The 13888-nt window shown below is 39.1% G+C and overlaps 1 protein-coding gene across 14 annotated transcripts in view; it reads right to left on the bottom strand.

Moving 5' to 3' along the window:
* Positions 1 to 13888, bottom strand: part of PHACTR4 (phosphatase and actin regulator 4) — a 104453-nt gene that overhangs the window by 22730 nt on the left and 67835 nt on the right. For 5 of the 14 annotated variants that reach the window (XM_040229767.1, XM_040229766.1, XM_040229754.1 and 2 more), the window contains 5 exons: positions 11843 to 11870; positions 10762 to 10932; positions 9694 to 9774; positions 4646 to 4810; positions 3541 to 3936 (listed from right to left, as the gene is read on the bottom strand). In XM_040229767.1, coding sequence (XP_040085701.1) covers positions 3541 to 3936; positions 4646 to 4810; positions 9694 to 9774; positions 10762 to 10900 — 781 coding nt within the window. In that variant the 5' untranslated portion in view covers positions 10901 to 10932; positions 11843 to 11870. The remainder of the gene's footprint in view (positions 1 to 3540; positions 3937 to 4645; positions 4811 to 9693; positions 9775 to 10761; positions 10933 to 11842; positions 11871 to 13888) is intronic. The other 9 variants (XM_040229765.1, XM_040229763.1, XM_040229762.1 and 6 more) reach the window with 2 other exon arrangements.

Raw genomic sequence — 13888 nt, 5'->3', positions numbered from 1 at the left:
ACAGTGCTTTGAGGGGCCAGCCCAGGACCTAGAATTAGAGCTGAGTTCAGTCTTCATCTTCCGTGCTAATTATATCATTTTATGGCTTTGCCATTCTCTACCTCATCATGAAACAAAAAATTAATATTTAAATATGTAGAAGATCCAATAGACATATAGAGGTGTAAGAAGACCACTACCTTAATACTCTAATGAGAAATTTCTCACTTTTTTAATAGCAGACATGACAACTTTTTATGACTTGATCTTGGTGTAGATAAAGTTAATACAAAAAGAAACAACAACAAAAAAGTGGCTAATAAGTTCTTTTGTCTAACAACACTTCATATTCTTATACAAGAGATCATCTTTACCATCTTACAGAAGGAAAAACTGTGGCCCCAAAAGTTAGCTGGCTTGCCTAAGATCATACTACAAACTGGTAAGGACTCAGCTAGTTCCCAGGACCCAATCTTATGAGGTTCCATCCTCTGGGTTCCCTGACTTTGTTTTCCACTAGTAGCCACACCTCTTCCTGTCCTTTGCGTCCAATCTGCTGTCTCCACTTTTCAGTACACACAGGGTCCTTGATGACAGGCCATGCCTTGTCTCCATCAGTATATTCACAGGGGCACAGTGCCTGGCACACACTGGTCCTCAACACACGTTTATTAGATAAGAGGTCCCTCCCCTGTACCATGGCAGTATATATCCTTATGTGACCCCCTCCAAGCCCACACGTCTCAGGTGTCAATTGAGCAAAGTCCCTTTTAGAACTCCAAATGGCTTTTAAGAAGTGGATCGTCACATCACAAAAGGTCAACCTGGCAGAATAATTAAATAGCAGTTCTCTCTCTCTCTCTTTTGTAACTTTCTAAACACTAGTTCTCTTGGTCACCAACCTCCAACCCTTGACCCAAACCCCTCACTCTGGTCTCACCAATTGTTTACAAAGGTTTTATATGTCTTACCTAGACAGCAACACCTCAAGTTTCCCTAAAATAAAAAAAATTAATTGCTCTAAATCCCATTCCATTGCAGCATTCAAAGTAAAAGTCTAGCTAATATGATAATGTTTTAATGTTATTCTTCATAAGTAAAAATTTTAAAGGTATTTCTAGAAAAATACTACATATACTTATAAAAAAAGGATTCAAAAAATGGAAATTTTAGGATCAATGAAAGAGATATATTCTGGTAGATTGGATTTTTGCTGGCTGGCTAAAAATTGTTGCTGTTCAGTTGCTGGAAATGGCTAAAAACAGTGGTTAGCTATTCCATCTACAACAAAATCCAACTCTGACAAGATCAAATCTGAGTATTTTAACAACTGAATTGATAAAGTAAGTTACCTTTAGTGATTTAAGGGAAACACTTACCTGAAAAGGAAAGGACCTCCGGTACACACACTGTGATAATGGCATTTGGTATGGGAAAGATGCAAAATGTTCACTGGAGGGGTTACAATTCCCTTCATCAGTTATTTATGGAGGTCCTTCCTTAGTCTCAATACTCCTGATCAGTCCTTAGTCCTAATTCTATCATGCCTGTTAGCAGACACAGCAATATCTAAATACTGGTTTCCAAATGTTTGTGTTTCATGGACCAACATTATTAAAAAGACATTCTCAACCAATCTCAGGTTGTTAATCTTTACATTTTAATTATTTTCAACTAAGGGTTTTTTTTTGGCCATGCTGCATTGCTTTTGAGATCTTAGTTCCCCGACCAGGGATTGAACCCAGGCCCCCAGCAGTGGAAGCATGGACCTAATCACTAGACCATAAGGGAATTCCCTCAACTAAGCCTTGATATTCAGTAAACCACTCATTAGCATAACCCTTTCATGAAAGACATGGCCTTTTAACACCAAAGAATCAAGAAGATCCATAATTTCAGAATAAAGGATAATTTTTTTTTTTTTTTTTTGGCCATGTCCTGCAGTCTGTGGGATCTCAGTTTCTTGACCATGAATTGAACCCAGGCCATAGCAGTGAAAGCCTGGAATCTTAACCATTAGGCCAACAGGGAACTGCCTAAAGAACAGTTCTTTAAATCTATTTAACTTTAATAAAAACTCTGTGAACTATCCTATTTTTCTCTTTCAGCTGAGGACTGCTCATGGACTGCTGGACTCATGGACCCTCAGTCACAGGGCCTATTGCTTTGGGCTATTCACCTGAGGCCAAGAGTGGCCTCTGTAGTTTAGCCCAGGATACAGTACAGACAGCAGTGGTTCCTGATGTGTGGTTCCCATATACAGAGCATCAGCATCATCTGCAAACTCATCAGAAATGTAAATTCTCAGGCACTACCCCAGACTTACTGAATCAGAAACTCTAAGGGCAGAGCCCAGCACTCTGTGTTTTAACAAGCCTTCCAGGTGACCACAATGAGAACCCCTATATAAACAACAGTTTGAAAACACAAATGTACAGAGGCCTGCACGCCAGAGTTGAAAGGCCTGTATTTGGTTTCTATCTCTCACTAACTGCAACCCTGAGTCAATCACAACTTCTTCACTTTCTTATTGCCCTAACTGTACACTAGATAAAATAGATAAAACTTCATACGGAGGTTTTGAAAATAAGTGTATGAAAGTTCCTTGATCCTCAGAGATAAGTCAACATGGCACTATCCATCCAAGGTGGTGATAATAATAATAACCTCCATCCTGTTTTTCTCAAGCTACTCCAACCTGTTATACTCGCAATGAATTCTAAGCCTGTTTTTCAAGGTTCTAGTCACTCCACCTAATTTGGTTAATTAGCCATTTAATGAGCACACTTTTTATTTTTTCATTCAATCATTAACAAAAACTTTAAGCAGTACTAAACCTAATATCATTTTTCTTGAGAAACTACTTTTTTCTTCTCCTCCCTTTCTTGAAAATTCCTCTAAATTTATATAAGGAAAGCCAATCTAAATATAATTCCTGTACATATAAAAAACTTACTAAACCAATAAAAAGTTACTATCTTCCCTGCTTTAATTCTTCTACCACTCATTTTATTACAAGTAGCATCCTTAACTCTCCCAAGACAAAACCTGATTTTATCAGGACAGTTTAGGTAGCTTTGCAGTTCCCCATGAACATGCTATGCTAGATACTGAACCACAAGTTACACAGGCACCTCTACAATCATCATTTTATCTACTAGGTTTATGTTGAAGGAAGGCATGCATTGGCAGTTTAAAGTAGGTTAAAAAAAACACACAAAAAAACAAACCCTTTCACCATGTAGGTCAAACCCACTGTGGTCTGTTCATATGTCTAGTCCCCCAACTATAAACAGCAGTTCAGAAACACTGCTTTAGGAAAAATAAATATTAATCTCCTAAACCTTGAACCTAATTTCAGTGATATCTGACCCCACTCTGTTTCCATTCATAGCCATCTGTCTCATTTTCAAGACTTTTTTCTATACTGAGGGCATTCAAAGGGACAAGCTATGGAGAACTCTCTCACAGACCAAATCAATATTGTACCAATTATCCAATAAAACCACCATCTAAAACCAAACCAAACCCCAAACTTTGGGAAGCTAAAGACTTACGTACCAATGACAGGGTTGCTGTTTCTGTGAGTTGGTTTTGGGGGTGGGATAGGGGGCTGCTTGGCAGGGCCTGTGTGAGTAAGGCTCAGGGTAGCAGTGGTGTGAGTGCTGGCAGGAGCAGCGGGCAGAGTCCTGGGTGCTTGGGAAGGGGGGCCAGAGGAATGGACAGTTTTTGCTGGGTTCGTGGCAGCCATGGTAGCAGCAGGTGTTGTGGTGATGGCAGAGGTGGAGGTGGACGAGCTGGGTCTTGCCGAGCTGCCTGAGGAAGTGGCATCCTTTGCTTGCCCTTCATTTGCTTCTTGAGAAGAGGACAAATGTCTTTTAGGGGGAAGTAAAGGCTGTTTGGGTATACTCTCAGGAACGAACTCTGCTTCAGAATGAGGCTGGCTTCCACTGGAGCCTGTGAAATAATAGATGGGATTTAAAAGGAAAGAGAGTTACAAGACAGGCTGAAAAATGTAACACACCTACCGCTTGTGGTCAACTCCATCTATTATTTAATGTACAGGTTGTTTACAAAGTTTCCCAACCTCACACACTTTAGATATGTAACACTTTCTCAATCAGTAAGAGAGGCTTGTTATGATAGTGATTTTTCACACGAGAGCCAGGCAGCTGGACACAGAGTCCCTTGGGTGAAGGAGGAAGGATGTTTAGACTGAAAAATCCCACACACATCTGATATTTAATAGCCTCTTCCCAGCTGGTTCAGACGGTAAAGAATCTGCCTGCAATACGGGAGACCTGGGTTTGATCTCTGGGTTGGAAACGTCCTCTGGAGAAGGAAATGGTAACCCACTCCAGTATTCTTGCCTGGAGAAATCCATGGACAGAGGAGCCTGACAGGCTACGGACCATGGGGTTGCAAAGAGTTTGACATGACTGAGTGACCAACACACCTCAGTCCTTGAGAATCACAAATTTAGGTATTTTGTAAATATACGAATGAGGGGAGAAATTCTATTTCAAGCACTAACTAGTTGAAGAATTGCTAGAGGGAAACAGAAGTCCCTCTGGATTTTACTTCTCCCCTGGCTCCTGCAATCCCCTGAGATAAATGAGAATGACTGGTCCATGGCTCTTAAACTGAAAAATTCAGAGTTAATTACCTAGTCGCTTCTTTGGCTCCTCTTCTGGAACAGGCTTCCTAAGACTTGCTATTCTTCCCGACTCTTCCTCTACCTGGACTGGGCTAGAAGATCTGGTGCTCCCTATAAGGGTGGTATGGCCATTCTTTAATGTGGCATGGCTCAACTTCCCTGGATCCTCACCACCTGCAAGGTCCAAAAGAAAGAGCAAACTGGTGGACTGTGTTGTCAGGCAGGGAGAAGAGTTGGCAATTTCTAACCTTTCTTACCCCCTTTATCCAACCCTCTTCCTGTTTTAGCTTATTATCAAGATCCAAATTATTTGGATTTATAGTAGTAATGAAAATAAGTAATTCCTTTCTCCAATAAACATTTGATTGTCTATTATGTGCTTTGCTACATGAATAAGACAGATTCATTATACACAGGTAATTACTATGTTAAATGTTAAGAGCTATAATGAATAAAGAAGGTAGGAATGAAGAAACAATTCTCCTGGGGGTGGCAATGGGGTTAGAAAAGCTTCCCAGAAAGTGGTAGCTAAACTGGGTCTTAAAGGGAGAGCAGTAGCCTACCACTCGATGACAAGATAAAGACGTGTAGGAAGAAAGAATAGCATGTATGAAGGTATGAGATTATCTGACATGTTTGGGAACTGACAACAAGTTTGGCCTGGTAGGAGAACAGATGCCCCAAAGAAAACGTTAACAGGAATGAAAACACAAGCAAGAAAAAAGCAAGAGCCAGGCTATGAAGGGTACCAAACACCAGGTAAAGGAGTCTGGACTGAATCCTGTAGGTAACAGGAAGCCGAAGAATTCAAGTAGGAGAGAGAGATAACCTGCTCTGTCTTCTAGAAGATTAACTCTGAGAAGGATGAGAAGGATGCAGTAGGCAGTGATTGGAATGGGAAAGCTGATAATGAGCAGAAGCCAGGTGAGAAAGAGCAGAGGTGCCTGAGGGCATCAGCAGTGGACAGCAAGGGGGAGAACTGAGAGACAGATCAAAGGTAAACATAACATACATGACCGATTCCTGTAAGCTAAATGGCAGGAATGATCACCGGGCTGCAGGCTTTGGGATGACCACTCATCGCTATTACACTTGTAGGTTAAGAACTTTTCATGGAACAATTATACAAATGTTCCCGGTTACTGCTGAGGTTACCTAGACTCCTTAGGAGGAGAGAACTGAAAAACTGAAGTTGGAATCTGAAAACTGTCTCACCTCCTAGTGTCATGGGAACTGGAACTAATTACTCTCCAGTTAACTCTCTTCCTTTTTCATAGTGGGATACTCCTTGTAGATTCCTGCACCCGAACCCAGCATTTCCTACTAAGAAATTAGACGGTATCATTCTTTACACAGTCTCAATAACAGGTGGAGCTTGGGTTAAAAATAGTGAAAAAAAAGTCTAAGTCAAATGAGTACTGAATGAAAATGTACTTCTAAAGTGAAAGTATTCTGACAAGTTTTTTTTTTTTTTTTTAATTTTACAACAGAGGAGGGGGGCAAGATAACAACAGCTATGCAAATGTAGTAAGTTACTACTCATGTTAATATAGCTCAGCTTTAACAAAAAACAGGGCTTTCTAGAATGTAAAGCAATGAATCACTTCAAAGCCTACAAAGACCCCTACTTTTGAAAAACATGTAGTGAAAGTTTAAGACACATTATTAACTAGTTTCTACTCAGCACATACCAGCAAAAGTGATCAGTCATTTCTCAAGTTACTTAATCAGGACTGTCTACTTTGAAGTAAAATTTCTTATATTTAATGCAAAGGGTCTGTGCTGAATGCTAATGGAGTAGAATAGAAATATTAATAGAATCTGGCCTGAACATCTATGAGCACTTTGCAACCCCCAACTCAGAAAGTCCATGATATATTTTATAATACAGTCAAGTCAGAACCATAATCAAGCCAAAAGCCATTTCTGAGTATGAAAAGAATTGCAAGGTTCAAATACTGCTTTTAACCTAAACTGGAGATCCATAAGCAGGCTGTAAGGCCCATCTCAGTTTCTTCTTACAGAATAAAGCTCAGGTCAGTTCTCTGGCTGGCATAGGGGCATCTTGTCCAATGGTTACAATTCCCTTATCAATTAGATCTTCAAGCTTGCTTCTAGGCTAAAAATAACTTGGATCAAAAGCCAGTAAGAAGCATATAGCAAAACTGACTGAATAAAGGTGAAAAACAAGAAGGAAGTAATGTATGGGGTTTGGCGAGTGAACAAGAAAGGTGAGAGACAGGAGAGGGCATGGGGTAAGGAACAGCTATTATCAAAAAAGCAATGGCCAAAGGTGCTGTAAAAGAGGCATTATAATTGTAGTTACCCACCTAAATACCTAGAAGATTTTGTGTCCTACTGTAAAAAACAAATAGACTCATGAAAAAACAAGTTATACATGCTTATTACTCACCATGCAGAAAATTTAGAAAAATAGAAAGAAAAAATCTTCTATACTCCCATTCTAACATCCAGAAATAACTAATGCTAATAATATTTTAGTATATTTCCTTCAAGTTTGTTTTCTCTGCTTAGTTTTTATATAGTTGAGATAATAAATACATAATTTAATTAAAATTTGCAAATAAGCAACACAATCACATGGTTCAAAACCTAGAGTATAATATTCCATCAGTTTGGTTCCTTTCTCCCATCAACCAAAGAATATATTTTTAAAACTTTGCTTTCAGATTTTGTCTTTCTCAAAGTAGCTCTAATGAAGAGAAATGAAATGCAACCAGTGTATTACAGTCTTACTTTTCTGATAAGCTGCTTCAAATAAGTCACACATTGGAGAAAGTTCTGACATTATTAAGCCAGCAGTGAGTGCTGAAATACCAAAGCATGATCTTCATGACAGACTAACAAGAAAGATTAGGGCAGCAGCATGGGCGTGGAGATGTAGTTGATAAAAAAAGAAAAGAAAATGACACAGCTCTACAGCGAGTACAAAGAGAAAGAGAATGCTTGCCCCAAGGATCCTTCACTAACCACTAAACTGCAATTCCAGAGTTAAAGACCACAGCCAGATAAAGAAGGCACTTTGGAGGGAAGGTTGAAGGAAGTTTTTTTCCCCCCCTCGGTAAGGAAATGGACTTTAATATAAAAAATTAGGAGGTAATTATTGGAAGAAATAAAATCATTTTACGTTTACCCCTTAAGTTGAGATTCTTAAAAAAAAAATCAATTATTCTTTTTATGTTTTATTTAATATTTTTTCTTCATTAGATGTTTTCATTCCCACAAAAATTATATGCCCACTTATATGCAATAACGGAGAAGGCAATGGCACCCCACTCCAGTACTCTTGCCTGGAAAATCCCATGGACAGAGTAGCCTGGTAGGCTGCAGTCCATGAGGTCACTAAGAGTCGAACACGACTGAGAGACTTCACTTTCACTTTTCACTTTCATGCATTGGAGAAGGAAATGGCAACCCACTCCAGTGTTCTTGCCTGGAGAATCCCAGGGACAGAGGAGCCTGGTGGGAGGCTGTCTCTGGGGTCTCACAGAGTCGGACACGACTGAAGCGACTTAGCAGCAGCATATGCAATGAAGGGGTGCAGAGTGGGAAGTACAATTGTAGGGTGTAAGATAGGCTCAAGGGTATATTGTACAACAAGAGGAATACAGCCAATATTTTGAAATAACTCTAAACCTTTAAAATTATATTCAAAAAGCTTTCTTTAAATAAATTATAGATGGTATAGCATTGAATTTTATAGAAATATCTTTATCATTATTTAGTATTTTTCATTGTCAAGTTTAACACCAGTAGAGAAAACAGTACAAAATAGAAATGTAAATTTCAAAAACATATTACCAGGAAAACACTTGAGTGAGCATCATGGACATTAAGAAATATTATAAAATGTTTTCTCCTTCCCCCACAAAACAATAACTCTTCTAACTCTTATGATAATCCTTTCTTTGTGTTTTTATTATAGTTTAACCATATAATCATATATTTCCAAACACTGTTCTTTCTTTATACTTATAGAAATAATACAATATATATTCTTTCATGACTGACTTCAATTGCTCAGTATTAATGATGAAAGTCACATTAAAGGAAGTAGGTATAGTTTGTATTGCCATATAATATTTCATTTTATCAATGTATATCCCAAGTTACTTATATATTTTACTATTGAGGACATTTGGCTTGTTTCTAGTTTTGCTCTGTTAATAAACATTGTGGCTATGAGCATATTTATATATATCTCCTGATACACATGTATACATATGTTTTTGTTCCATATATACCACTGTACATAGGTTTTGGAGAAGGCAACGGCAACCTACTCCAGTACTCTTGCCTGGCAAATCCCATGGATGGAGGAGCCTGGTAGGCTGCAGTCCATGGGGTCGCTAAGAGTCGGACACGGCTGAGCGACTTCACTTTCACTTTTCACTTTCATGCATTGGAGAAGGAAATGGCAACCCACTCCAGTGTTCTTGCCTGGAGAATCCCAGGGATCGGGGGAGCCTGGTAGGCTACCGTCTATGAGGTCACACAGAGTCGGACATGACTGAAGTGACTTAGCAGCAGCAGCAGCAGTACATAGGTCTACATATTTCCAGCTTTTGTAGATTACATTAAACTATTTTTCAATGTGATCATTCCACTTAACACTTATAACAGCAGTTGTATGTAAATTCCACTTACTTCATACCCTCATCAGTTCTTGTTCTCAGCCATTTGGTTAATTTTAGGTTTTCTAGTTTATGCATAGAGCTCTTTTATTTTGGTTTTAATTTGCATCTCTTAATTACTAATGAAGTGAGAAACCCATCTTTTTCTCTGTTTATTGGGCATCTGTATGTACTCTTCAGTGAACTGTTTGTTCAGTGCTTTTGCTGACTTTACTACTGACTGCCTTTTCTTTTTTAATCAAAGTTTTAAAAATATATATGCTAGATGATGAAAGTTTTTTTAAAGTCCCCTCCCCTCTCAACAACAGCAATAATAAAGAAAGAAAATTCAAATACCTAGTCAGAACCAAAGACCAAGTGTACAGAGACAGGCATATGCTATTTGAGTGTATGCATACTCACCCTGCTCAGAGTCTTCCAACAGAACCCCTCTTTTAACCAGCTCTTCTCTCGGTTTTCGCATAGATATTTTTCTCTCTAAAACTAACATTAAATTAGAAAACAACACTCAGAAATGTGCGGACAAAAGTCAACACCTTAGGTAAAAGAATACAGTGGTTCAATTTCTATTCTTAGGAAAGAAAAGAATACAAAACCAACCTTCAAATTTTAAACCTTCATTTCTCTGGCATCCTGTGCTATTGGGAAAGTATCATTTCCAAAAGGAACTACACAAGTTCAGCTTTACAGCCCCCCCCTTTTTTTTCACGCCATGAGGCTTATGGAACCTTAGTTCCCTGACCAAGGATTGAACTCTGGCCTTTGGCAGTGAGGGGGAAGAATCCTAACCACTGGATTGCCAGGGAATGCCTTCCTTTTTTTAAGAATTATTTGTTTATTTGGCTACGACAGGGCTCAGTTGCTCTGTGGCAAGTGGGATCTTAATTCCTCAACCAGGGATGGAACCCGAGTCCTCTGCATTCCTTCCTTTTTTATGGAAATTTCAATAATGAGATATTTATGGTCGAAATTTTTCTGGGAGGAAGTAGCCAGAATAGGCAAAAAGAAGCATTTTAGTGCTTCCCTGGTGGTCCAGTGGTTAAGAATCTGTCTGCCAATGCAGGAAAAATGGGTTTGATTCCTGGTCTGGGAAGATTCCACACGCCACAAGGCAACTAAGTGCGTGTGCCACCGCTATTGAGACCATCCCCAACAGGAGAAGCCGCTGCAGTGAGAAGCCTGCGCACCGCAACTAGAGAAAGCCCACAAACAGCAATGAAGACCCAGTGAGGCCAAAAAAAAAGCATCTTAGACTTGCTGTAGTTCAGGAGCTCCTTTCACCACTCAATTGATAAACATTAATTCCATCAAAATACTTAGTGAGTGACCATTTGGTTTTTTAATTCTAAAAGATTCAATTTCCTCTTCAAATAGGGGGTTATAGAAAATTGGGAAGAGAATGAAAAAGTCAGGTACTTCCAATGGGGAACTCTTTGACTCAGAACATATACATCAATTTTACCATCTCACCTTCTGATGTCTCTTTGAATTTATCACTTTTTTTTTTCCGCCATTTCCAGGGCTTGAAGATCTTGCCAAAGCCCGAGAACTTGCTCTTCCTTTTGGTAGGAGGCGTTATGTCTCCTGCTTCCACGCAGTCCATGACCATGCCTAGGTCTGCACTGGGCTGACCTATTTCTTCTGTTGCATGAGAGGGAGAGAGGGAAGAGAACAGCCAATTTATTATTTCAACATAATCATGAAAATGTCCCTTCCCCTCTCTTCCTGTGGTAGTTGGAAAGGATCAGAGCAATGATGAATAATCATGCAGACAGACTCCTTGACATCACATGGACACCAGACATCAAAATCCATAACAGATAAATTACTAAGGGGAAAAAAAGCCAAATGGAGCTGACACATCATTTTAGGACAAAAATTCAATGAGATGATCATAATCAGCTCTGATCTCTTAAAGGCACATGCACACACAAATGTGAATCTCTTCCTAATATGCATGAGATCTTGCCTCATTGTAGGCTTCTTGGCATGGGGGAAGGCCAGTTAACAATACTATCTCTTGTGTCACTGAAGCAGACTATTCCACCATCGGTGAGTGAGTCATTTTCTCTGTTAAACAATGCCCTCTCCCTGCTCTCCTTTCTCAGGACATAAACAGTCAGGGAGTGGATAACACTTTCTTGTGTATGTTATCAGATTATTTTCTCCCTTTGCAAAAAAGACCTTAGGTCATTTGGGAGTACTGGAAGGAACTTGCGGGGTGGGACGGGGTGTTAGAGATGCTTCAAAACAAAGGAAAAATTTAAAGTAGAGATGAGAGTTCAGTTTGCTTATCATAAGATTGCTTTAGGGACAAAACTGATTCTAAAGATTTGACAAGAAACATAACTGACATGATAAATGTGCAGGACTGAAATGAAAGGCCATGAGTCCCTCATAATGACCACACATGCAGGGTTTAGTGAGTGAGCTTTAGTGCCAGAGAAAGAAGCAGCCAAGACTGGGCCAAGAATAATAATAATAATAAAAAGCAGGAAGGCAACAACAAAAAAAAAGCAGGAAGGCAACACAATACAACTTTGCACTCCACCTACTGTCCCAGGGCTCTTTGGAGAAGTCTAGAGGAGAAGAAAAAAAAGAGTCATGTGGAATAACAATCCTGGAATTCAAGTGGGGCCTTGACTTTGTAGAAATACATCAAGGGCCACACACTATATAGTCACATGTAATAAGTTAACATATTTATTGTAAATAACCTCACATTTGAAGCAAATAATGCATTTGGAGGTGGGGAGAAACAAAGGAGCATAATATAGGCACTAAAAAAAACTCTTAATAGATATTTTTTCACAAGAGAAAACACACAATCAACCAAGCATTAATTTTTTTTAAGAAACACATGCCAATTCAATCTTTTTTTCAGTTGGTAGGTGTTGAGTCTAGGGAAGTCTGTTGATAAAGGTCAGATTTACACAATCGTAATTAGAATGACTGCAGCGATGACTGCTGATACATTATTTTGCCTAAAATGACAAGGGCAAAACAGGGGCCCAGTTCCTGAAGTGCAAGAGATGAAAAGGACACCACTGATGTCTTTACTTGAGGGCATCTTGGGTCTCGACTATTCTAATTCTTTACACGAAATGCAATAGAATATAACACTGGATCATATTTTTTCAAGGTTGGTTGCTCCTGTCCTGGAACAGACCACCAAGAGTAGCACTAGCGTGAACACGTGGTACTGCTTTTAAGAGTGAGTGCTTTAACTAAGACAGTATTCTACCAATTACGCAATGTCAGTGAGACCTGAAGACACTGCAGAATATCCATTATATAATATTTAACATCTGTTTATGATAACACTTTCAGGAATGGAGCTAAGTAAAATAAGCTGTTCTTTCTCAAATATTAGCCTTCCTTACTGAGGCAGGGATAAACTGAAACTTTAAATCTCTTGCTAACCCACCCAATGATTGAACTTCACTCAGTTCCAAAAGACACACAGGAAAATGCCTGTTTAGTTAAAAGTAATAGAGAAGATAATATAAAAGAACAAAAACCAAGCCAAGACAAACAAAAAACCTTCAAACTAACAATGCAAAAGTAAAAATTCTAAGTGCTATGTGATGCTTTTACAAAGAAAAATAGCCAAAAAACTTTATAGAAATCTTAGGCATCGCTTCTCGGCCTTTTGGCTAAGATCAAGTGTAGAAATCTTAGGCAGTAACAAAATCACAGAAAGTTGTCTGTAAAGTCTTGAAATGAAAATACATCCAATGTAGCCTGCTTCCACTATCGTTCTGATACCTTACCACCTTCTTGGCAAATAGATGGGGAAAAATGGAAACTGGCAGATTTTATTTTCTTGAGCTCCAAAATCACTGCAGATGGTGACTGCAATCATGAAATGAAAAGATGCTTACTCCTTGGAAGAAAGGCTATGACAAACCTTAACAGCATATTAAAAAGTAGAGACATCACTTTGTGACAAACGTCAGTATAGTCAAAGCTATGGTTTTTCCAGAAGTCATATATGGGTGTGAGAGTTGGACCATAAAGAAGGCCGAGCACCAAAGAATTGATGCTTTTGGACTGTGGTGTTGGAAAGACTCTTGAGAGTCCCTTGGACAGCAAGGAGATCCAACCAGTCCATCCTAAAAGAAATCAACCCTGAATATTATTGGAAGGACTGATGCTGAAGCTCCAATACTTTGAACACCTGATGCGAAGAGTCAGCGCATTGGAAAAGATCCTGATGCTGGGAAAGATCGTACGCAGGAAGAGAAGGAGGTGACAGAGGATGAGATGGTGGGATGGCATCACTGACTCAATGGCCATGAGTTTGAGCAAACTCTAGGAGATAAAGGACAGGGAAGCCTGGTGTGCTATAGTCCACGGGGTGACAGAGTCGGACACAACAAATGGACAACAAGAAATCGCCTTCTAAAGTAGGACTTAGTTTATCTGTTTTAGTTTATTATATTGAACAACATGTATCCCCTTTTTCTTATACATTCAAAACAACAAAATCATGATATCCTTTCAAACATATTTATGCCTGCTAACATATGAGCTCAAAATAAGTTCCGTTTATATTAAGTCACAGTGTGTCTGGAAAATACCAACAGCTTATGAT

The sequence above is a fragment of the Oryx dammah genome, unplaced genomic scaffold (genome assembly GCF_014754425.2).
Source record: "Oryx dammah isolate SB20612 unplaced genomic scaffold, SCBI_Odam_1.1 HiC_scaffold_27, whole genome shotgun sequence".
In the NCBI taxonomy this organism is placed as follows: Eukaryota; Metazoa; Chordata; class Mammalia; order Artiodactyla; family Bovidae; genus Oryx; species Oryx dammah.
This window is presented reverse-complemented; position numbering and strand designations above follow the sequence as displayed.